Here is a 26,214-nt window from a genome sequence, read left to right as displayed (position 1 = left end):
CTTTCCATGTCCCGGTGTCTCCGTCGACGGTGTCCTCGTCGACGCGGCCTTAGTCGACGGCAATTTCTCCGCCGTCGACGGTTTTCCCGTCGTCGACGGTTTCCCTGTCGTCGACGGAATGCACCTCGTCGACGAGTATGGTCTTCGTCGACGTAGACGATCTCGTCGTCGACGGTAGGATATTCGTCGTTGATTGAGTGACTGGAATGGTCGACGGCACAGGCTTACTCGCCGACGATGAAGGCGTCGTCCTAGTCGTCGAGGAGGTGGCCGACGATGCGGTCGTCGTTGAAGCAGTTTTTAGCGCTGAAGAGACCATCGACGCGGTCGTAGTCGTCAAGACCAGCGGCTGCTTCCTGGTGACAGGAAGATCCTTGCCAGACACTGAGGTTTTGCCTTCTGAGGACTTCTTGGAAGTCTTCTTAGGAGGGGTGTCTGAGGGGCTAGGGGAAGTAACCCTTGGCCTCTTCAAGGAAAAATGCGAAGTACCAGAAACACTCTCACCGTCTGACACCAAGTCGTCTGTTCTGGTCTTCAGCCTATTTAGCCAGAGTAGTAGGCGTCCTTCTTGGTCCTTGAGGGTCTTGTTTGAGAAGGTCCTACATATTTTGCAGTCCTTGGCTTGACGTTGAGGGTAGAGGCAATATAAACAGGTTTCATGTTTATCCTCCACATGGAGCCTTTTCTTCCCACAAGAGGAACAGGCTCTAAAGAGACCATAATGAGTGGAGTGGTGTGGCTCACTGGTTAGAGGCGGCAGACCCGGGAGCAGAGGACGGCCCGGGACCAGGGTTCAATTCCCGACGCGGCTGGGTCTTGGACCAGGGTCAACGGACTTGATAATTCTCGCCTCGGTGCCTACTCTAACTAGGGATCACACTCGGCAACTCTGGGCATTAGCTTGCCTCATCTCCACAACGGCCCCCACATACGCCGGGGATGCTTGGTTTCACCTTGGACATACCCAGTAGGGACCATCTCACAGGGAAAGCCAGGACGGGTTCCCCAGCGGTCTACAGCGCAGAGATACTCTTCGGGAGTCGATTCTAGCGCTTTAGAAACCCACAATCAATCAATCAATGATAGAAGTTGAATAAATTCGTTTTTTGAAGTAAGAAGAAAGATTCCTGAGGAGAACTCAGGTGGAGACTCCCTAGCACAACGTGCGGTAGAAAATCTGAGAGACTTGGGCTCCTGACAGGAAGGTTCTAGAAGGAGGTGGTAGCTGATTGGTTGGTTTTCTTTACTTTGGTCCTTTTTACAAAAGGACACAGATGGGCCACCAAGGTGGGACCCTTGGGCCTACTCTGTTTTGGTCCTTTTTACATAAGGACGTGGATAGGACACTAAGGTGAGATCCTTAGGCCTATTCTTTTCTATGTATGTCTATAGGACATTACTTTTTATATACCGGAGGCTCCCATCTCGACGACGGGGAATGATTCAGGCATGTGAATCTATGAAAGACACCCAAATACTGGATAACTGCTGATCGTTCCAATAGGGTTGTGAACCATGGTTGTTGGGCCCATGTTGGAGCAACTAGGATCATTGTGAGGGAATGCGGTTTGAGCTTCCGAACCACTAGCTGAACGAGAGGGAGAGGCGGAAAAGTAAGCAAATTTGCCTGACCAGTTCATCCATAGCGCATTGCCTTTGGACAATGGGTGTGGATATCTGGACATGAAGGTTGGGCATTTTGCGTTTGTGTGTGGCGAACAAATCCATTTCTAGGTGGCCCCACATGTGAAAGAATGGAAAAACTTGAGGATTAAGTTCCCATTCGTGGATCTGCTGTGTTTGACGTCTGAGAAGATCTGCTATCTGATTGTGTGCACCTGGGAGGCGTTCTGCAAGGAGATATAGGTTTTACAGAATGGCCCATCTCCATTTGCTCTGAGCTAGGTGGGAAAGCTGCAGAGAGTGCCTACCTCCCCAGCCCCCGTTTTTGTAGGTAGTACATTGCTGTCATGTCTGTACAGACCAGGACAGCTTTGCCTAGGTGGTGGTGTAGAAAGGATTTTAACACTAGTAATCTTGCTAACAATTCCAGGTAGTTTATGTGGAATTGTCTTTGTTGGGGGGTCCACATGCTCTGGATGGTATGTGTTTGAAGACTAGCTTCCCAGCCGGTGAGCGATGCGTCTGCTGTTAGCACGGTCTGTGGAACCGGGTCGAGGAACAGCCGCCCTTTGGAAAGGTTTTGTGTGTTCCACCACTGCAGAGAGCGATTGGTGCGGGCGTTCACCAGATAGGTCAGCTGACCTTGAGCCTGGTTCCACTGACGTGCCAAACATTCCTGTAAGGGACGCATTTGAGGTCTTGCATAAGGGAAGAGGAGACTGCAGGAGGCCATCATCCCGTTTAACTGCATGAACACTCGCGCTGGTAGGGAGTGTTGAGGCTGACATTTTTGGATTAGAGCCTGTATGGCGCTTATTCTGACTGGATTAGGATATGCTAGAGCTTTTGAAGTGTCTATTGTAGCCCGTAGGTATTGTTGTATGCTGGACAGTTGGAGATGGGATTTGGCAAGGTTTACTGTGAATCCCAAGCTGTGAAGCAGTTGAATTGGGTTTCATGCGTGTTGCACACAGCTCCTGTCTGATTTGGCTTTTATAAGCCAGTCATCCAGATAAGGGAAGACATGAATATCCTTAAGTGGGCTGCAACTACTGCGAGGCATTTGGTGAAGACTCTGGGTGCTGCAGTGATCCCGAATGGGAGGACTTTGAATTGGTTGTGTTGACCATCTACCACAAACGTAAGATATTTCTTGTGAATGGGAATATGGAAGTATGCATCCTTTAGATCCAGAGTGGAAAGAAAGTAGCCCTGTTGAAGTAGTGGGAGCACCGGTTGGGGTGACCATGTAAAAGTGGTCTGGCTGAAAGTAGAGGTTTAGCAGTCTTAGGTCCAGTATGGGCCGGAGGTAGCCGTCCTTTTTTGGGATTAGGAAATACAGGGTGTAATCCCCTAGGCCTTGATGAGGCAACGGGATTGGTTCTATTGCATGTTTTTGTAATAGAGAGAGAGAACCTCGTTTGAGAAGTGTCAGATGTTCGGAGGACATGGGACGTTGTCTGGGAGGAATGTTTGGGGGAGGGGTAGAAGGGAGTTCCAGGCAATAAACATACTGGAAAATTTGTCTTACCCACTTGTCTGTTGGGATGGAGTTTCAGACAGGTAGGGACTGTAAGACGCCCCCCCCGACAGGAGTGGAATGATCAGGGGGAAGTGCAGGGGAGTCACTGTTTAGTTGGGTATGGAGGGGGGGTGCGGCTACTATTGCGATGACCTCTCCCTTTATTGTTGTTGCCTCTGTAGCTTCCACGAAAGAATGCTTTTGGGATGATTGAGTGAGAGCCTTGTAGGAGGAGGAGGGATGTTATGAACCCATGGTTTTGGAGCCAGCTCTGTAGAAGGAGCAGCAAAAAGAGCCTCTAGGGGTAGGAAACTGTAAGGCCCCCATAGATTTAGCAGTTTCGGTATCCTTCATCGTTTCTAGGTATGTGCCAACTGCAGGGCCGAAAAGATGTTCCTGATCAAATGGTTGATTTAAAATAGCAGTCTGAACTTCCTGCTTGAATCCGGAAACCCAGAGCCAAGCGTGTCTACGCAATAAGATGCTAGTGTTAATTGTGCAAGATGTGGTATCAGCCGCATCAAGCGCACATTTTATTGAGGTGTTGGTAATTAGTTTGCCCTCCTGGATAAGGTCGTTGGCTTTTTGTTTGTACTGGTCAGAAAGGTGTTCCATGAGCTTTTCAAGCTCGTCTTAGAGAGCCCTGTCGTACCTGGCCAATAATGCTTGGGCATTGGCGATCTGCCAATGGCTTGCAGCCTGCGACGCAATACGTTTCCCGGATGTGTCAATTAATTTGGATTCTTTATCAGAAGGGGGGAGGGGGTGTCGCCTGTACTTTGAGTTTGCACGCTTGCCTCGGTTAGTTACCACAAGGGAATCTAAGGGAATCTAATCTTTAATGTAAATTGGGTCATTGGGAGCTGCCTTGTATTTTGTATCCACCCGGGGATTGAGAACCCTGGTTCTGACTGGGTCCTTAAAAACTTCTGGGGCATGTTTTAGCAAGCTTTTTAACATTAGCAGGGTGCTTGTTGATTTTTGCAAGGGTGCGAAAGTTTCTAGCAAAAAAAAATCTAAGGGGTCGGAATGTAAGGTGACCCCAAGGTATTGGGCAGCCCTGTTGATTAGTTGCTGAACCCAGTATTATCTGGTGGAGACGGCTTAGAAGGATAGAGATCCGGATCCTTATGTGGGTCGGGTTCTGTATTGTAGTCACCCCATATTGTGGGATGTTATGTGAATGATCATCCCCAAGTGGGTCTAGATCTCTACCTGTGTCATCCTCACTATCTGATGGTTGAGGTGAAAATACAGGTTGTGGGGAGTGTGGTGGTGAAATTAATAGATGTGGATTAACTGGATGGGAGAAGGAGGTGGGGGATATGTTGGTTCCCATGTCCTGTTTGAGAAGTATAGCAGGTTCTTCTGCAGTTTCCGGTTTCCTCTTTTTTTGGGGCTTGGTGACTAGTTTGCTCGCGTGTGGTTCAATAAACAAAATTTTTTGCTTTGGATCTGCCAAATCAGGTGCAGTGCATGGGCAAAATGTCTTTGTTCGGTGTCAAAGATTTTGAATCCGAACCTTCTTTGAAGGGAGTTTGTGAGGCTTTCCGTGGGGTCTTAAACTCTTTGGGGCTCAAACTTTTGTGCTCTGATGATTTTTTTGAGTCAGAAGCCTTTTTCGGCTCCGAAGATTTCTTCGGTTCCGAGTGTTTGTCCTTGCTATGTTTCGATGCCGAGGGTTCTGGCGTCGAGGCTGTCTTCGGCGTGGACAAGTGTTTGGACTTGTTGCTTCGGTGTCGAGGAAGACTTTCCGGCGTCGGAATGGGAGTTGGATCGAGCCCGAGCCAGACGGCTTAGGTTTAGGTTTCGTAGCCGGGTGCGGGCGTCTGAAACATGTTGCTGCTGTCGACCCGAGCTGGAGGAAGAGGGTGTTACCGGAGCCTTCTGGTTAATTTTTTGGGAGAGGGGTTTCTGTACTCATGGACCGTTGAGCCAGGGTGACTGTCTCTTGTTCGGCGTCATCGGCCTCGTAGACAGAGACATGTTCTTCATCAGCGGATTGTTCCGGCTGGAGATCGGGGTCTGCTTCGAAGATGCCCGGAATAGAACTGCTTCCGCGAGACATTTTGTGACGTCGAGCCCGATCACGGATTGTTTTCTTTGACCTGAACGATGCAAAGGCCTTGTAGTTTTTATCTTCGTGCTACGGGAAGAGTCAGAGATTGCACACCTCGTGCAAGTCTGTGTATGGGGACTTAGCACCACACCCGGTGCATTTTTTGAAAGTAGTCCTTTCCATTGACTGCAGGTGTGGTCAGCGCAGAGAGGCCCAGCTGCCCGCGTCGAGATCGAGGAGTTAATTTGAAGATGCGTGTCGAAAAAGGAAACGCGATGGAGACAATACCGTCGAGTGGAGAGGGATTGCGCGTCAAAGGGGGATTCGAAACAGCTATCGACCCGGAGTGCAGCAATTCACATCCGAACCTGATGGCGGAAAAAAACAATCTATGGTGGAGTTGATGCCCATGCGCACTATCGTCCTAGAGAGGAGTTACCTACCTCGTGACTACAAAGATTTCTTCCAAGTCAAAAACAACGTGCAAACATCCAAGCCCAACACAAGACGGCGATCTATGCAAAAGTATACAATCTGCAGCTCACAAGCCTCGAACACTAGGGCCCTGAATGGGAACATCCCTACCCCTTAACCAATCCGCAGTGCGGGAAGGATGGGTGGGTGGGTCAGTAAGGAATCTGCAGCTAGATCATGTCTACGCGATAAAGAGTTACCAAAAGGTAAGTAACTTGTCCATCTGATTGACACATCTAGCCACAGATTGCTTCTGTTTGAACAAATAATCAAGCAATGCCATCCCTAGTGGAGGGACTGTGGAAAGGTTTTAGACTAAGAAATTCAGCAAGACAGAGTGGCCAAAGAGGCCCTCTCTGCCGACTTGAGACAATAGTGTCTGGCGAACATCTGCAGAGATGCCCACATGGCTGCTTGGCAAATGTTACTACCGGAACATCACGCTGAAGAGTGGTGGTAGCTGCCTTCGCCTTGGTAGAATGGGCCTCAAGCCGTTTAGGAGGCAGTTTTTTCCGCTAAGGTGTAACATTTGTATACAGAGGATGACCCAGCGTTAAATCGTCATCTGATCTGCTCGCCCCTTCTTTGCTCCAACGTACCCTACAAAAATTTGGTCATCCACCCAGAACTCTTTAGTGCGATCAAGGTAGAACAGCGCTCTTTTTGGGTCCAGACGGTGGAGACGCTCTTTTTCCTTGGAAAGATGCAGAGGTGCATAGAAGGTGGGCAGAGTAACAGATTGAGCCAGATGAAAAGGTGTAGCCACCTTAGGCAGAAAAGATGCCCTAGTACACAGCAGTACTTTGTCTGGAAAGACAGTCAGGTAAGGAGGTGGAGAGCACAATGCCTGTAGTTAGCTCATGCTCATGGAAGAAGTTGTGGCCACTAAAAAGGTTGTTTTGATAGTGAGCAGCCGGAGGGGACAATTGTGCAGAGGTTTAAACAGTGCACAGTTCAAAAAAGCAAGGGCCAAATTATGGTCCCATTGGGGCATAATAAAAGAAGTAGGGGGGAACAAATGGGTAAGCCCCTTCAAAAATCTCTGTACAAGAAATGGTTGATCTAGCAGCCGAATGAAAGTAGTAAGGGCTAAAAGGTAGCCCTTCAGAGTGCCCAGAGCAGAGCCCTGCTGGGCCAAGGAGAGAATAAAAAGAGAACATTTGATACAGGTACACAAAGGGTCAACAGACTGTTCTGTACAGTATTTACAAATGTTTTGCCATCTGCAGGCGTATACAGACTTCGTGGAGGGACGCCTGGCTGCCAGAATACCCACTAAATCTTCGTCAGGAAGGTCAAAATCCATCAATTGTCCCTGCTCAATTGCCACGCAAGGAGGCGAAGAGTTGACAGGTTCGGGTGGAGAACTTTCTCCTACTGCTGCGACAGAAGATCCTCCCGGAAGGGCAGCCGAACCAGAGTATCAATGCTCATTTTCAGAAGCTTGGGATACCAGACCCTTCATACACAGTCCAGAGCTACAAGGATGACTTGGGCCCAGTGGCTCCCGATCTTCTTGAGCACTCAGGACAGGAGTGGTATGAGCAGATAGGCGTACAGGAGTCCTGTGCTCTACTGCAACCAAAAGAGTCGGAGCAAGAGCCACCATGGACACTCCCCACTGCTGAAAGAGACCTTGCACCACCTCGGAATGGAGACGCAACTCGTGATCCACAAGGCACAGGTGGGTGAGTTGATATGCTTTGGATTTCAGAGAAGTTGCCAGACGTTGAACCACCAGGAAAATTCCTGGTTGTTCCAGCCAAGTCCAGCGACGCAGGGCCTTTTGACAGAGGGTCCACAACCCTACTCCGCCTTGCTTGTTGCAGTACCACAAGGCGGTAGTGTCGTCTGTGAACACCTGAAACAGACTTCCTTTGAGGAATGGTAAAAAGGCTTTCAGTGCAAACCAGAATGCCCGAAGCTCCAACAGGTTGATTTGGAGCTTGTCCTCCTCGGGAGACCAGAGTTCTCTGATCTCAACCACTCACAGAGGGCCGCCCCATCCCAGAGGGCCGCCCCATCCCAGAGGGCCGCATCCATCACTATTGTAAGATCTAGGTGGGAAAGAGAGGGGTCTGCCTCTGACTCAATTGGGATTTGTTAGCCACCACCACAGGTCGTTTGCAGTTCTCTTCTATATCTGAACTAGGTCGGTGAGATTTCCCCAATGCTATGCCCAGTGGAACTTCAGGCCCCACTGCAGAGTCCGCATGTGCCATCTGGTACGGTCAACCAGCAGGATGCAGGAGGCCACGAGGCTCAGCAGCCTCAGAGTCACTCACCGAAATCCAGGATAGAGACTGAAACATCAGTATCATAGCCTGAATATCCTGGGCTCACTCCTCAGGAGGATAAGCCCAAAACAGCACTGTGTCCAGAACTGCCCAGATGAAAGGGAGTGCCTAAAAGGGAGTCAGGTGTGACTTCGGCACATTGATAGTGAACCCTAGCAAATGCAGGAGGTTCGCCTTAATTTGGAGGTGGGAGATGACTGCTTGGGACAAGCCCATCCTCAACAACCAGTCATCGAGATAGGGGGAAGACTGGAACCCCTCATCTATGCAGATGGGCTGCAACCACTGCCATCACCCTGGTGAACACCCAAGGGGCACACGGTAAACTAAGTGCTAGTGGCCAGATAGCTCTGAGGGGCTGGCAGAAGTAATGTGGAAACAGGCGTCTTGCAACTCCAATGCTACCATCCAGTCTCCCGGGTCCAGGGAAGACGAGACCTGAGCAAGGGTGAGCTTCTTGAACTTCTTTTTGAGGAAATATATTTGAGGGCCCAGAGGTCAAGGATAGGATGAAGGCCTCTATCCTTCGGAACCAGAAAATAGCAGGAATAGCAACCAGAGCCTATTTCTGGCTCAGGAATCCTCTATAGCTCCCTTGGCCCAGGGAGTCTTGACTTCTTCACGGAGTAAGGCAAGGTAATCCTCCATCAGCCCATTGCAATTTTGAGGCATGGGGAGAGGGGTAGTCTCGAAGGGGAGAGAGTAGCCCCTTCAGACTATTTGCAGCACCCACCTGTCTGAGGTGATATCTCGCCAGTGGTGGTGATGAGGATGATGGCGGCATATCGTGGCACCAACTGGATGCCCATGATCCAGAGGAATCAGACTAGGAAGGTTTTGCAGTGGAGGAGGGGTTTGTAGCTGGACCTGACTTCTGGCCACCTGACCCACAAGGTCAGGATGAATGAGTCCATGGCCCCACAGAGGTTGTTGAATTTGAGTCCTCTGGCTGGAATAGGATTGGTGCGATTGGAAGCCCCTTCCATAGCCACGAAAGGAGCGAAAAGCAGACACAGGCAAGGATGAAGTTGAGATGCCCAGGGACTTGGCCGTAGCCTGAGAATCCTTGAAGCACTCAAGCGCTGCATCTGCCTTGTCTCCAAAGAGACAGGAGCCATCAAAGGGCATGTCCATGAGGTTAGCCTGGACATCCCCCGAAAAGCCAGACGTCCTCAGCCAGGCGTGGCACCTAACGGCCACCATCGAGGCAATCGCTCTGCCTAGCAAGTTTGTCATCATGTCTAAGCCACATCGTATTGCAAACTTCGCTGCATCTCTAACAGCTTGGGAGAGGAGAACCTGGTCCTCTTTTGAGATTCTGGGCAGCACTTGCTCAACCGTATCCCAGAGCGAACAGAAGTAACGGCCCAAGAGGCATGCAGTGTTAACCGAACACAATGTTAGGCTGGTGGAAGAACATCTTACCAAAGCTGTCCAGCCTTTTGGATTCCCTGTCCAGAGGTGCAGAAGGGAACGCGCCATGGGAAATGGAGGCTTGGGCCATCAAGCTCTGTGGGGTTGGGTGGGTGGAGAGGAAAGCAGGGTCGCCCAGTGCAGGGTGGTGGAGGCGGGCAATAGTTCTATTCACAGGGGCCCCTGAGCTGGGCTTGGAACAGGTACCCAGTAGAACATCTATCAAGGCCTAGTTGAAAGGCTCCAAGGGTTCAGAGGAGGAGACACCAGGCTGCAGGACCTCCATCAAGATGTTAGTCTTCACTGCCACTGTAGGAAGCTGCAGGTCCAAGACCGCCGCAGCCCTACTCACCACCATTGCAAATGAGGCTCACTCCTCCGTAGCCAGGGAATGGGGAGACAGCATGCCAAAATGTGGAGAAGTGTCAAGACCGCTGGCATCACCCAGGTCCACACACACCAGTCCAGGTCTTGATTGGGTTGAGGGATCTTCTAAAGAATCTGTCCCTCCCAATCCTGGTCATCATTACCTAACCCTTCAGAATAGGGCAAGTTTAACAGCATGGAGCCGTAAAGCTCAGTTGGGACACCATTTTCTGCGTCGATAGATGCCCGAACAGCTCAGTCTCGTCTGGAATGACGATGGGGCATATGCTGCCGATTGTTGGACTGCACCGGGGACCATTGCATAAGTATGACCAGTGGTGGTCCGGATCCAGAGACTGATCCAAGAGGAGGCTGTGGTGGAAGCTGGAGGCACGGAACCCACGAGATCTCCTTCAGCTGAACCTGTGGGGCCCAAAGGCTCATCGGCAGGGTCAGGCCACACAAATATGGCACACATGGTGTCATAAAATTCCTTTAAATGGGCGGGGTAGCTCCCGGACCAGGAAAGGAAGGGAAACGTGGAGCCGACCCAGGCACCCACTCCAGGGAGCGCAGTCTTGAACTCCGAGGCTCATCAGCCTCGTCACGCGATAGATGGGGCGAAGTCAAAGCACGCTTGACTTCTTGTACTTTTTATGGGGCTTCTTACTGGACCGCAAGGACTTTGAGGAAGAAAACTTCGGCCTCCTCACCCCCCAAACCTCGAAGCGGTGTTCGGACCTTCCTCTTGACCGGGATCGACTAGATGACCTCTGAGGTGCTGGACACCATGCCGCTATCAACTTTAGAGACTGTCCCTTCTAAGCCTTCAGCGCCTACGCCCAGCAATCGCTTTGTGTCATGGTTGCGCTCCAGGCATCAGACACGCCAAATGGGGATCCGTCACCGACATGGGGCAGTCACAATCGCCACTCGTCTCCAACCCAGTGGTGGTCTTACTGGACATGACCTACACACCAAAAGTGTGACTAGAAGCCAAAAAAGTTTGCCAAAAAGTGACAGGGTTTAGCTCTTTACAATGGATCTGTGGAAAGAAGAGAACTGATGTCAGTGCGCCAGTGTGGTGCCTATATGGACGACGACTAACCAGAATGCCTATGATGTCACATGCAGTCGACCAACGTCCCCTGTTGCAATGCAGGGGTACTGCTGTCAAAATCTTACGGATCGAGCCAGACGCCTGGAAATTAAAAGGTAAGAAATCTGCAGCTAGATCTCACTTTCAGATACAATTTGTTAAATAGTAAACTAACCATTTTTTTCTTATCAATTCAGTAAAAATTATTATTTTGCTAATACAATTCATGCCCAATAAAGAATAAATCACAACAGTGAGAAAATTGAGGGTTTTGAAGCCAATAATGAACTCATTATTGACTTAACTCAGAACATAATTCAAATTGTCATAGTTTGCATTTTGTAGCTCCTTCCTTTTTCAGCCACAACAGCAAAGATCCATCGGCCTTGCGTGCTGAAATTCAACATACCAGGGACCCAGACCTCGTTGCATGATAGTGAATCATGTTTAAATTGATTCCCGAAACAGCGGGGTATAATTCAATGATACTGTATAGAGTGGGAACCTTTGGGAATACTCATTGGTGATCAATGGGCACGTTTTAAAAAAACGGGGGGGAAACTCCACTTGTTTCATGAGAATACATTTTCCAAAAGGTTAAAAAGATGCAAACTGTTATCAGACCAAATTATTCCCATCACCCTTAACAGTTGCAGCAAATTCTACCAATGCCAGACCTATGTAAACTGATCAAAGTGGACTTTAAAGTTTAACAGAATCTAAGACTACACAGTGAGCCCAATTTCACATTTCAACACCCCTCATGTATATCTGAATAAAGCAATGTGTGCAGATACAGTGAAGGCCTACAGGAGGCACTGGTGGGGGCATGTGTGAGGCACCTATGAAGTACACCATTAGAGCACCTTCATTATAAGTTGTCAACATACTATTAGTATGTGATATTAAGTAAAACCAGGATTTATCTGTGCACTTGGAGTAGGTTTTGGCCATACACCGCGCTGAGAACTCCTAGCTGGTTCCTTACCTGTCCAAAGTCGGCAGTCATGCCCAGTGGACTAAGGTGAAAGGCTTAATCTGTGACCAGGGTAAATCAGTCAGCTAGGTCTTCTAGGTTCTGAGCCTGGACAAAGCTTAAACCACCACAGGGTGTTCCACCTAGAGACATTTGAAAACCTGGGTATGGTGGGCCTGAGCAAAAATTAAAAGCTTCTAGACCGTCTGATTTTTCTATTTGAAAACTTGCTCACAACCCCAGACAAGATAATTCTATTACAAATTGATTTAGAGGAAAAATAACGAATGGAACTATGTTGAGCCACGCTTCTTGTATCTAAAGTTTGGTCTGAATCCAGTGACTTCGACTGTTCTTGAGCACAATTCCACACAAATGAAAAAGAATGCATTTTTAACATCACCCTACAATAAAATTTCACTCATGAACTGTATACAAAATTACAGAAGTCAACATACATAGACATAATTTGATAAGAATGTCATGCAAGTTAACTCAATGGGACCAAATTGGTTCACAGGGCACTTACTGTAAACTATGATTCAGCCATAACTAGAGTCAATAACATGTAACCATATATATATATATATATATATATATATATATATATATATATATACAGTTTAAGTTATTCATAATACTAAATCTTAACTACGGGAATCGTCACTGAAAAGGCCCACTCAATAGGCTCTTCCAAGGTGCGGAGCTCAAAACACTTCCCAGGAGCACGGTTTTGTGGGGGGGAAAAACAAATTTAAAGGAATCACTATATTTTAATCCAAAAAGAAGCCAATCAATCTGTAAATCAGACACACGAGGAGAAAACAATCAAAAATAAAGCACATGCATAATCATCTGGCTAGGCAAGTACATAACAGGTGGACAATTAGAAAATGTCCATAAACTATACACACAGGTTGACCCCCAGAAGCGAGGCCCCATGGTGATCTTTAGAATAAATTCAGGAAGGAGTGGATTGCAAATGTAAGGAAAGATCAGTGTGACTACTCCCAAAATGTCAGCCACCAACAGTGACATTTCAGAAACTGGCTATAGTAGTCATATTACCATGACTAGTATTCCTGGAATAGTTCCGACATCAACTCTGAAAGATTACATCGGTCTATTAAAAAAAAAAACCACACCTGGGAAAGGAACAAAAAAAAAGGAGAAGTCACTGAACAAGACCAGGGTGCTGGATTGGACTAAAAAGTCAATAAAATGCAACTGGTAGACCCAAAACCCACTCTAGTTAAAATATGGCTTGCACGACTGTGTGACAGACCGGTTTGTTAAAACTACAAAAATGTACTCCCGAGCTGAAAATCTTTTTACAAAAGACCACTGGGGGGGCAGGCTTATTAACAATTCAAAGACTAACTTTACCTTCTTTGCTCCCCTTTCTAGGATGGCATTGATATCTTCGTCTGTGATTTCACTGTCCTTTGAAGCAAACACATGTGTTGCACCGTGTCTAATCATTTGAAGCATTTCATCCTTGCCCAATTTATTCAGGTTCTGATCCACTAGTCTTCCTGTAATTAGGACAGATGAAAGAAAGCGTTCATTCCAACACCATAGACACTAAATTACTTGTAAGCAAGTCTAGCTATTCATCATGTGAATCTTCACTGACTAGCCCCCACCAATGTGGGTTCCCAGAAAAATGTAAAACTATGAAAAAGATATGTAACCAGTATCAAGGTTTAACAAACTTTGGTTAAACACAGGCCATTAAAGTCGAGGGGCACACACTCCTCTTACAGCACTGTAGCTTCTACATGTCCTTTATAAAATTATTCCAACAAGTGTACTGCATTGACAAAATGGGATGAATAGGTCAGCATTTGAAATGTTCAATACGTTAAAGTGAGAAAAAAAAAGTTAAGTAACAGCAGTTTTAGTTAAAACTTTCGAACATACACTCAGGCAGGCCCTTTTGGCATTTTTGGTTCCCTTGCTTACTCACATACTGGCCTCAATTTAAGAACAAGCACTGGCAATGCCAATAGGTCTGGCCAACGAATACACTGTCTATCTGTGCTACTACCAGAGACAAACGCCCAAATTATCTAGTTATCTAAGGCACTTTAAAAGCATTCCAATATCATGGATTTGCCCCTTGAAGATAAAGTACAGGCAGCTGGATAAATAAACAAAATTATCACAGCTGTTTGGAGAATGCAAAACGTTTTCTGTGCAGCACACAACTTTTGCCCAATCAAAACATGTACGCTACATGTGGGAGGAGCCAAAGCTCCCCTCCTGGTGGTCCTCACATAAGGCGACAACTCTGCCGTCAAGCCAGAGTACAGCAACCACTAACAAAGCAAAAAGGGTGCCGGGAGTAAAGCGCGTGGCAAACAAAAAATTGGTTCTGTCGGGGAGTGAACAATTTCTTAGTTATATAACATATATTCCAATAACTTTTCTTACTTAGTTATACTTGGAAGTATTTGAATAGGAAAATCACACACCACACATTTTTCAAAAAGAGAAAGGTTCTTATTCATCAATCCCTTTACAGAAATTCATTTCAACACTTAAAAAATTGGTTGTCCATACAATAAATTTCAAAACAAAGTGCACAAGTGAATTAAATGTGATCAAGTGATTTAAGTGTATAATACAGTGAAACAATTTTTACAGCGAAAATTAAAAGGAGTCACGGTCCAAAAATGGTATCAATTTCCACAAACAGTACAATTATTTATATTTTTCTGCTGGGATATAACAAGGACCAGTTGAAGAGTTAACGTCGACGTTTCGACCCTGGGGTGCGGTGCTGTCTTATTAGCAACCAATTCGGGTCTTCATCAGGACGAAAGAGTAGAAGGGACAACCTGAAATTTCGTATTTTAGAGAGGGTATAGGCGTCCTATTTCTGCCTCTACACTCGTGGTTCTTATGTTCTAGCGTTGATTCTCAAGTATTTGTCACCATCCGGTGTACAAATAGGGGAAGGTGCTGCAGATCGAATTACAGCCTTGTCGAGATTTTCAGGGCGTTGTATCTTATTGCATGTAACGCAACCTCCTGATTAGAGATTCAAGCCTGTAGTGCCGCAGCCGCGATCACTTCGGGAGCCGTAACAGCAACCGTCTGTATGCAACGCGCGAGTCAGGCAGCTGGATAAATAAACAAAATTATCACAGCTGTTTGGAGAATGCAAAACGTTTTCTGTGCAGCACACAACTTTTGCCCAATCAAAACATGTACGCTACATGTGGGAGGAGCCAAAGCTCCCCTCCTGGTGGTCCTCACATAAGGCGACAACTCTGCCGTCAAGCCAGAGTACAGCAACCACTGGCAAAGCAAAAAGGGTGCCGGGAGTAAAGCGCGTGGCAGGGCGCCGGGAGTAAAGCGCGTGGCAGGGCGCCGGGAGTAAAGCGCGTGGCAGGGCGCCGGGAGTAAAGCGCGTGGCAGGGCGCCGGGAGTAAAGCGCGTGGCAGGGCGCCGGGAGTAAAGAGCGTGGCAGGGCGCCGCGAGTAAAGAGCGTGGCAGGGCACAGGGAGTAAAGAGCGTGGCAGGGCACAGGGAGTAAAGAGCGTGGCAGGGCACAGGGAGTAGAGCGTGGCAGGGCACAGGGAGTAGAGCGTGGCAGGGCACAGGGAGTAGAGCGTGGCAGGGCACAGGGAGTAGAGAGGCAGAGTGAGAGTATTTAGCAGCTTGAAGAGTTTTCTAGATTTACGTGACCCACACAGTTGAGAAAAGCAAACGGTGGGAGAAAAGATCACGTAAAATACTATTTATGAAGGAAAGAAAAGAAGAAAAAAAAAAAAAAAGAATTCCGAAGATTGCTACCATGCACAGGAACTTTCGGGGCATCGTCTGATGTCACAAGGGATGGACCTGCCACCAAATTGTGATTGATGACATCCACGATAATCAGACAATTCCAGACCCAACGACTAGATGGCGGAATAATGCACAGTATGTGAATCCAGAAAAATCTTGAAGCTGCAAAACTACTTCTACTGGTAAGTAACCATTTTGTTCCTTGTAGTCCTGGTTCTGCATCATAGACATTTTCTTTAAAGTAAAACGTTAAAATGATTCCCTGCCGCTTACAGGGACCCTGGAGAATTTAAAATAAATGTATTTGTCTATGGAACTATAAACACAGGGCACCATTTTCCATAGGAAAGTCATCGAGAAGACCGTCAACAAACAGCTGGCCGCCTTCCTCGAGACGAACGGATCCCTCGACCTCTCGCAGTCTGGCTTCCGGGCCAACCACAGCACCGAGACCGCCCTGATCACAGCCACCGATGACATCAGAGTTCTGCTCGACAACGGAGAAACAGCGGCCCTCATCCTCCTAGACCTCTCCGCGGCCTTCGACACTGTCTGCCACCGTACCCTAGTACAGCGCCTCAGCAACGTCGGAATCCAGGAGAAGGCACTGGAGTGGACCATCTCCTTCCTCTCCGGAAGGACACAGAGTCCGCCTTCCCCCTTTCAGATCAGAAGCCACCGAAGTCATCTGCGGCGTTCAAGGCTCCTCGCTCAGCCCAACCCTCTTCAACGTCTACATGAGTCCCCTCGCAGCCATCGCACGCCAGCACAACCTCAACATCATCTCCTACGCCGACGACACCCAGCTGATCCTCTCCCTCACCAACGACCCCGCCACCGCCAGAGCCAACCTACACGAAGGGATGAAAGAGGTAGCCGAATGGATGAAGAACAGCCGCCTGAAACTGAACTCGGACAAGACGGAAGTCCTCATCCTGGGATCCTCACCCTCCGCCTGGGACGACTCCTGGTGGCCCCCCGCCCTAGGCAGCGCACCCAAACCAACAGACCACGCACGCAACCTGGGCTTCATCCTGGACTCCTCCCTCTCCATGACCAGACAAGTCAACGCCGTCTCCTCGTCGTGCTTCAACATCCTACGCATGCTACGCAAGATCTTCCGGTGGATCCCCACAGAGACCAGGAAGACGGTCACCCAGGCCCTCGTCACCAGCCGACTGGACTACGGCAACTCCCTCTACGCCGGAACCACCGCCAAACTGCAGAAGAGACTCCAGCGGATCCAGAACGCCTCAGCAAGACTCATCCTGGATATCCCCCGTCGCAACCACATCTCCGGACACCTGAGAGACCTGCACTGGCTCCCGGTCAACAAGAGAATCACCTTCCGTCTCCTCACCCACGCACACGCACACAAAACCCTGCACAACCAAGGCCCAGGATACCTCAACAGCCGCCTCAATTTCTACGCTCCCAAACGCCAGCTTCGATCGACCGGCCACGCCCTCGCCGCCGTCCCCCGCATTCGAAGAGCCACTACAGGGGGAAGGTCCTTCTCCTACCTCGCCGCCAAGACCTGGAACTCCCTCCCGACCCACCTCCGCCTGACCCAGGACCACCTCGCCTTCAGGAAGCAGCTCAAGACCTGGCTGTTCGAGCAGTAGCGGACACCCCCTCCCCAAGTGCCTTGAGACCCTCCGGGTGAGTAGTGCGCTATACAAATGCTTTGATTGATTGATTGGACGAGCAGCACCCTCTGGGAGGCTATCAAATGCATAATTTAGCCGGTATACAGACTGTTAAATTTCAAAGAACCAATATCAAGCAGAATGAGCCCTGGGCTTTCCTAGAATATTTTGCTATTTGGTAACAAAGTGATGTTAGCTACTAGGCATCTGGCAATAGATTTCTTGGACGTGAATAGACCCCATCTCATAGAGCCATAATTTATTAACGGTTTAGATTTTCTGAGATACTTTGTTTTATCTAATTAGATAAAAGGAAGCTTCTGACATCTAAGGAATGAATTGAGCATTCTGCTGGAGTGGATGGAAAGAGGAAAAATTAGGTAATGTAATCTGATTAATGTGGAAACCGGAAATGATTTTAAGGATGAATTAAGAAGGCTCGAAGGACGATCAAGCTTCCAACTCGCTCACTATTGGAGCAGCGTAATGGCAATCAAAAAGGCTGCTTTCCAGAAAAGATGCTGCAATGAAGCCTTGAGCAGGCTGGAAATTACGTATTTTTACAAAACTATGTTCATCTCCCAAAGAGGAGGTGGTTTATTAGTGGGAACTGTAGGAAAGTGTTCCTTTTTGACATGGTCACCCCCAATTTTTGCCTGGTATCGGATGCAATTTTGGCAGAAGGGCACCAGGTTCGTACTACCCAGTTCCCCAGAGCCAGATCCTTCCCAAAATCTGTACTATAGTTCCCCCAACAGGTAAACCTTAACCACCCCCTGCAAGTCCCTCAAATTATATCCCTGGTAGGAGTCTAAGGAGGGTGCCCAAGGGCTGTAGCATGCATTGGGTCACTCTAAGGGAGACCCTCACACACATGCAAACTGCCATTGCAGGCTGCAAACATGGTGCAGGGAAAAGTGAAGACATGATATGGCACACCTCCTGTGCCTCATGCCTAAGACACTGCATGCAGAATAGGAAAGTTACTCATACAGCAGGTCACACAGCCATAAGGCAGGGTGCACTATACAACACATGTGGACATATCTACATCAGCAGATGTGCCCCTGTGATGTCCAAGTCGATTCTTAGACATCACATGTGAACAGAGAAGCCACTTTAAGAACACATGCTGAACACTGGCAATTAAGAGTTCCCAGCTACACGATGGCTTTACTGAAACTATAGCGGTTTTGTATCAAACATATCGTGTTAATAGGCTTTAAGACGCTGGCTCTGTATACACTATACCAAAGTGAGGTATAATGTGCAGAGAGTCCAGTGGAACCCCAAAGGCAGGCAGAGGTAAAAGTAGATCGCACCTTACTCTCCATTTGTGGTAGTGTGGGCAAGCAATAAGGCTTAATCAGAGGGTAGTGTTAAGCATTTGTTGTACACACTCAATCAGCAAATGATTATCACACACTCAAAGACTGAACTCATGCTAATTTTGTTTGTATAAAAATATTATTTTCGTTATTTTATTTCCTAGAACCAAGCTAGCATAGCACGGGTATTTGATTTATACTTTTTAGTAATAATACAGTTTGAATTGCAGTTGTATATAAACTTTGGTTTTATAATAGAATTACTGGTAATGCAATGCTATCGAAATACTGTACATATACTTTGTATTGGCTTTTCAAAAGGGTGTCAAGTAGAATAAGTTTCTTACAGTGTAGTATACCTGGATACTACACTGGGACATTTCCAAAACGTTTTGGTTATTTGGTTACAGTTTTAGAGATTTTTATAGATGTACCAACTCCACACTTCGAAACCTTTTCGTAGAAAACAGTCAATGTTATCCTATGGGAAGAAATAGTGTTATTGGTTACAGGTAAGCACTTTGTTGTGGGAGTTGGGTTTCTGGGGTTAGGCTCAGGGGTCCCCCATGGTCCAGGATGCATTCTTGTTACACCTGCAGTGGCACTAGCGCAGCCAGGTGCAGAGTGCTGAGGCCAATGTTATCCAATGGGGCATAGGGGGCCTCCAGTTGGTGGCTACATAGGAGCAGAGCCACAAGATTGTGGGAGCAAAGCTTCTGGAATTAATGGTTCAAGACAGCACCAAAGGTACATCCTCAGCAGCACTAGGGCGGCTAGGTGCAGGGTGCTGGTTTGTTGTCAGGCGTTCTGTTACTTCAATGGGGAGTCTCTGATTTGCAAACACACTGCAGGCTCGGGGACGAAGGTCTTCTGGGTGCGACCACCACATGGAAAGGTGAGTTGAGATGCTGGACACGATCAGTTGGGCCATCCAAGGCTGTGGGGAGTCAGGTGCAGGGGTGTCATTTAGGGTCGGATCTTCTTACCAGCTACTGGTGGCGGTGGGGGGGGGGGGGGGGGGGGGAATAGTCCTTCAGGCTCTAGGCAGGTGAGGGATCACTGGATCTCTGGTCTGGATCGCCGGGGAGACCTCCTCGTGGTGTTGGGCCACTCGAACACAGGCCATGGGTGACTGGTGCATTGTGGTGCAGACTCAAGGATTTCGCCGGAGCTAGAGTCTGATGGTGAACAAATCCACTCAGCCTGGACACTAGTGTTAGGTAGTTTTTCAGGGGGCGTTTCTCAGACACCCTCGGTGTGCATTTTTCATTAAATCCCACTCTGGCATCAGTGTGGGTTTAATGTGCTGAGAAGTTGGAAGCCACAATTCCCAGTTTTCAGTAAAGCATATAAAGCCATTATGATGCTGAGGAGTTCGTAATGACAAACTACCAGTATCATATACCCTTAATGGCATTACTGCACTTCTAATGTCTAAGAATTGGTTTAGACACTGTATGGGTACAGAGCTCATGCACCTGTACCCTCACCACTGGTATAGTGCACCCAGTTAGAGGGGTGACTGACCTATGCCAGGGCAGTGGGTTGTAGGCATGGCACACAGGGATGTGTGCCATGTCCACTCTTCACTTTGTTCTGCACCAAAACACGCAGCCTGCAAAGGCAGTGTGTGTGTTAAGGTACAGTGCCTCTAAGGGTAGCACAATAAGTGCTGCAGCCCTTATAGGCCTTCCCTGGCCACAGTGCCCTTCGTACCTGGGTGTACCATTTACAAAGGACTGACCTGTGGCAAAAGAGTGCCACTTGGGTTTTGTTTTCAATGCAGTTTAGGGAAACATAGGCGCTGGGTACATGGTTGGTAAGAACCAAGGGTAAACTCAGTCAAAGCACATCAGCAGTTTAGAACAAGCATTGGCATTGCCAATAGGTCTCGCTTGTGGGACCTTATAAGTATTTAGTTTTGCAGCACAATATCCTTGTTGCATAATCGGATATTGTGCTGCAAAACTAAATACTTATAAGGTCCCCAAGCGAGACCTATTGGCAATGCCAATGCTTGTTTAACATGAGCGCACACTTCGATGAAAAAGCATCTAACAAGTTACCGGCAGGAGATTGGTTTGAGAAGCAAACATAACTCGGAACATATTTCATGCATAAACCAGTCCCATAGGTAAAGATTAAGCAAAATTGCACAAAGCAATATTTTGAGAATTCGCAAACATTTTGAGAAATTTATAAAAATATGCAAAATTTAGAAATCATGCAAATTCGGACGCCTAATTTACATTTCTCCCAGACCTACCGATAGTACAACTTTACTCAAAGGTAGTACACTATTTTTTCAACCACGCCCTGCTCAACATCAGGAAAGACCTGAAAACTGACCTTTCCAGAGCCAATCATAGAGACCTCAGGGCCTCCCAACATCTGTGAACTAACTGATGTAAACAACATGTTCTGACAGTTTCCCTAAATGTCAGATAAGGGATCAAGCATGTCTTTTGAAGCAAGGAGTCCTGCCTGCAGTGAGATCTTGCACAGTGGCTTGATGACTCAAACAGAAAGAAGGCAGGATGACTGGTTCTCTAGAGATAGGCCGAGAGGTCTCACAAAGTACCAAGGCCACTGGTAAATTATGCGGCAGGTTGAATTAAATTATGTGACAGGGCGAGTAAATTATGCGCCAAGAAAAGGGAAATTAAGCAGCACATTTTGTAATAGTACTACAACTTTATTTCGTCATTTTTAAATTTGGTAACACTGTCTGGGCATTGTACAAGTTTAATACCCAAATATAGCAATAAGCAAAAGAAAGGTGAACAGTCTAGCTTTGCAATGGGCCTTCCTTTGCACAGTATAATTTTGACCTAATTGAGGTAGAAACTATTTTTGTTTTAGCTGCAGGTTATGCGGCAGATGGTGGATTACGTGACAAATCTATAATTATGCTGAAATTGCCGCAGCCTCACAATCGCATAATTCCAGTGGCCTTAATCAAACCCTAGAAAGAGAGATTGGCATGCCAGGCGCAGCAGTTCAGTTTTAGGAAGCAAAGGAGAGAGGTCTCAGCTGACACAGTATTGAGGTGTCTCACACAGCAGTGATGAGAGGCCGAGCGCTGTGAAAAGAGATCACAGAGGCCGAGAGAGGCCCTGCCCATGGAGAGGGAAAGTGGGTTTCGTGCATAGGTGAGAGGTCTGGCACTACAAGAGACACACAGATCTTGCAAAGTGAGGGGGCTCGCTGCGATGGTTCTGGTACTGTGGATTGGCACAAGAGGTCTCTCACCAAGTGAGAGCTCTCAAAAGGTAGTGAAAGGCCTCGTCTAGCACGGAGGGGCCTCACAGTGTGACAAGCGCCCTGGAACTGTGAAGAAGCGCTGACTGTCCTCACACACCTAGCCTTTTCCTGTAGATCCCAGCTTCCGGTAGAGACAGCACACAGCGGAAATCCTTGCAAGATTCTTTAAAAAGTAAAAGCAACAAAAATTGAAACGACTGAAGTTTTACACGAGTTGGAATAACAACATGCTTCCAAAACAAGCAAAAACAAATGGAAGCAAATGGTGGGGGCCTGAAGGAGGAGGGGGTGCGAGGGATGAGGGAACACGGCCTGGGGGAAGCTGGCTGGGGAGAGAATGCAGAGCGCACGCTGGGCGAAGCCCTTTGATGTGCTGTGAGCGGCCGGGAATGAATGATTAGGGGAGGAGAAGCGGGAAACAAAGTACGGCCGGCCTGCGGCCGGCCATGAATAATTAGGGGAGGAGAAGCCCTGGCCGTGAATGCGCGTGCATGTTGCTCACGTGGTTCACATGAACTGCATGAAAACGCCATGAAAACGCCAGCAAAAAGCTGGTGGTTTCATGATGTTTTCGCCACTTGAATTCTCGCTCCGCTCGATGCGCATGCGCGCATCGATAGGTCGCGAGACCTAAAAAAGTGGGGGCAACCATGCAAAAAGAGGGCACTTTCTTACATAAGCCCACACTGATTCCAGTGATTGATTCATTAATACATGCACCCAGAGGGCACCTTAGAGAAAACCTACTAACCTCTTGTGTACTGACTGACTGGTGTAGACCAGCTTGCCAACACAGACCGGTTTCTGGCACCCCTGCAGATGAGACTGTGCTTTTGAGGGTAGAAGCAATGCCTGCTCCGGACGGAGCTATTGACCCCCTCCCTCCAAGCAGAATGGCTAAGTTATCAGCATATCAAGGCAGGGGGCTTCAAAGGCCTTTGCCGCCTTTGAAATGCAACCCCGGCTTCTCCCAGACTTGGAAGATGCTGCTCCCTGCCCAGAGGGCCATCTGGCGCCAAGATAGGCAAGCAAAAAAAGTTAATCCGGAGAAGTGCTCCCATCAGGCTATTTCCACCGCTAGGGTGGGATACCTGATGTGAACATGAAAACGAGAATACCACCTTCGGGTTTTGGTGGAAATAGACTCACTGGGTCAGGGTTATGCCGACTTCCCACAGGAAGTGGTCATATAGGGGGTGAAGTCACCCCAAAGTTAAGTAACCCATTGGCTACTACCGGTCACTCCCCTAAATTTATGGGGCACCCCTGATGTTAGAAACTTAGACTGAAAGATACAGAAGAAGAGGAAAACTGAATATTTGTTGTGGACTTTTGGTGCAAAACCTTGCCTGCATCAATCCGGACAATCGGGACCGAGTGATTCATCCTGCAGCTGAGCAACTACCAAGGAACATGGTATGCTGCCACCCGTTCGTTAATTGCCAGCAATCTCCCTTGGAGTAGAGGAGCTACTACCCTGCAACCCGCAGACACCGAAGATGCAGAATCCAGTTTACAGTGTTGCAGCTCCTGGGCCAGCCCGACATAGCATTAAGAGGTACCTGTGGCTCCTGGAGGTCAGATCTGTCCCACCCCACCGAGTGAGAGGACACCAGGACTGACCGGAGTCGTTCAGCACCAACACTCGGGTACCAGAAGCCTTTCAGCAACCAAAGCCTGTTTAAGTCCATTCGGACTCTTAACAGGACAGAGCAGCCGTTGAGGGAAGTCCGCATCGCAGAGACCCACTTCCAGAGTAGCCAAGCTGTCCTGATTTTGAACCCTCAACCGACGAGACAGACAACCACGAGGGCCTTTGATGCAGAGCCCAGCTGACCTATCTACTGTGCACCCGAGCATCCCAGCTCGGGTACTGACGAACCAGCTGTGCCCTCTTGATCCCAGGACCCTTGTGACCCAAGCCCCCTGTTGGGAGCTCCCGGACTTGTCCCCAAGTCCCGCTCTGCAGCCTGTTTTAGTTGGGCCCCCCTTTTTTCCACCATGTAGCGCACAAAGCTTCCAACCAGTCCAGAACCTCTGCACCTGGGCGCCTAAGGGCAGGTAACTGCTCGTGGTACGTTGGTCCTTGGCCTCCCCCTCCCCCTCAACCCTAAGTCTATAAGGACACCACCCAGAAAAAGACTGTAAATAACTATGTAATAGAAGCCTTTCCCCCTTCCCCATAGGAAAGCATTGCTAGATTTAAGTGGATTGTTAACTTACCTGTGACATTCAATATTTAAAAAAGTACTTGCTTGATAAAGTTCTTGGTATCAAAATGTATATAAAGATAGGACTTATTTTTCTAAATTGGTCTTGGATTTATTCTTGTTGGTCTCATTTATTGCCTCCAAGTACAACAATGCTTAGCACTACTTTGATAAGCCTAAACTACTCACCCACAATACCACAAAAGTTTTTGGTGTTATCATTTTGTCTCTGTAAACAAAAAAGGGTTGCCTGGACTCTTTACACGGTGTACCTCTTTCGTGTCCACTATATAAAGAGACTGCTTCCTACAGGAACACCTTTATGGAGTCCTTTCTAAAAAAAAATTAAAAAAAAATGATTGCATTTTTAAGTGGGCTAAATGAAGTAGATATTACGAGGACTTCCTCGTGACACGGGATCAGAACAAACATTTTTCTGGCAACATATGTAGAGGTTTTCCACTTCATGGCATAACAAAATGGTTACTTACCTGTCGGAGTAGTTTTGCAGCCTATAACATTTTCTAGATTCACAAGTTGTGCATTATTCCACCATCTAGTGGTTGGGTTCGGAGCTTTCTCCTAGTCTTGAAGTCCTCTTTTTTTTCTGGGCGCTGACATTTCCCATCATTTGTTCCCGCCTCAACTGACGTCAGACACCCTGCCTGGAACTGTCCACTCTTGGTAGCCATCTTCATATTTTTATTTTTCCCACCGTTGGGTCTGGAAGCATTGTGAAGATCTCCAAAAACCAACAGAAAGTAAAAAAAATAAAATGGGATTTGCGCCGAGGAAAGTGAAAATCATTGCTATAGCGAAGTAAGGGAGTTTTAACAAGGGGTTCCACCGACTAACCGCAAAATACAAGTCAGTGTTACTTGCATAGCAGGCAAGAAGGAGAATGCGTGGACAGGGGGCTCCTTGCTGTGTGTGCAATGGAGAAGACGCCATTCTGTTCCTGCTCAGAATGCCACCATAAATTCGCACATCGGGTGTGTGAGAAAATGGGGTTCTATTGAGGTAACCCCCACCCACATACACACACTTTTTGCCTAGCTTTTGATGCAACTTTGACTGCAGAGTACTGGGTCCCTGCTGTCCAAGTTCCCAGTACCAGGGTTTTCCCTACAAAGCTGTCCACAATTGGTAGTTCGGTTTCCTTGCAAGTCCCTAGTAAGTGGTGCCCTGGGTACCAAGGGCTTGGAGGCTGAAGAGGGTCCCCTGGCAACCCCCTCACTAGGACCATGCCCCTGCAGCTGGCATGCCGTTGTGAGGTGAAAACATTACCAAGTCGACATGGCACACTACCGGTGTGCCATGCCAGCCAGCACTGCCTAAGATTATAGGTAAGTCACCCCTCTAGCAGGTCCTACCAGGCCTAAGGCAGGGTGCACTACATCCCAGGTGTGGGCATAGCTGCATGAGCAGATATGCTCCTACACTGTTGAGGTCTATTCTTTAATATTTTAAGTGTCAGGGAGGCCATAGAGAGTACATGGGCTGGGAACTTGACAACTCGACTTACACAACATCATGATTGCTTCACTGAACCCAGGAGAGTTTGGTACCAAACAGCTCCTTGTAATAAATCCACACGGATGCCAGTGTGAGATTTATAAAAACATGTACTGAGAGGGCACCTCCAGGTGTCTCATGTAAACCTCCCAACCCTGGTGTGGTCTCTGAGTGGTTGTAGGCATCCAGTCAATACTAGACATGTTTCTGGAACCCTGGATAGAGAGCCTCTGCTCCATGGAACCAGAAACAATGAACATCCTGGGCAGAGGTGTCACACCTCCTACCTCAAGATGGGCCAGTGCTCAAAGAGGGAATCTTAAAAGGCCTGCCGCTTTTGTAATGCGACTGCCAGCCTCTGCGGCTAGTGGCAGGTGGCAGCCCTTAGTTTACACCACCCACTTTGGGCAGAAAAGTCAGGAGACTAGGAGGTGTGCCTACCTTTGCTAACTACAACCCTAAGGTGAGGGAGGCGAGGTGAAGCAAATCTTTCAGTCCCCACCATCTCAAAGATTGGGAGACCCCCTCCAATCAGGCCTAGGGCTTTACCTCCTCCCACTGGAGGGTGGGATAATATAGGGTGTAGTCATCCCAGGTAAGGTGCCCACGGCCCTACCTACC

At 48.0% G+C, this 26,214-nt stretch overlaps 1 protein-coding gene across 1 annotated transcript in view; it reads right to left on the bottom strand.

Annotated features, from left to right (window-relative positions):
• SMARCA5 (SNF2 related chromatin remodeling ATPase 5) overlaps nt 1-26,214 on the bottom strand; it is a 472,009-nt gene that overhangs the window by 239,154 nt on the left and 206,641 nt on the right. Inside the window, 1 exon segment of the mRNA XM_078676875.1 lies at nt 13,216-13,364. Within this exon segment, the coding sequence (XP_078533001.1) occupies nt 13,216-13,364 (149 nt within the window).

Source organism: Lissotriton helveticus, chromosome 2_1 (assembly GCF_964261635.1).
Source record: "Lissotriton helveticus chromosome 2_1, aLisHel1.1, whole genome shotgun sequence".
NCBI classification, from domain to species: Eukaryota; Metazoa; Chordata; class Amphibia; order Caudata; family Salamandridae; genus Lissotriton; species Lissotriton helveticus.
This window is presented reverse-complemented; position numbering and strand designations above follow the sequence as displayed.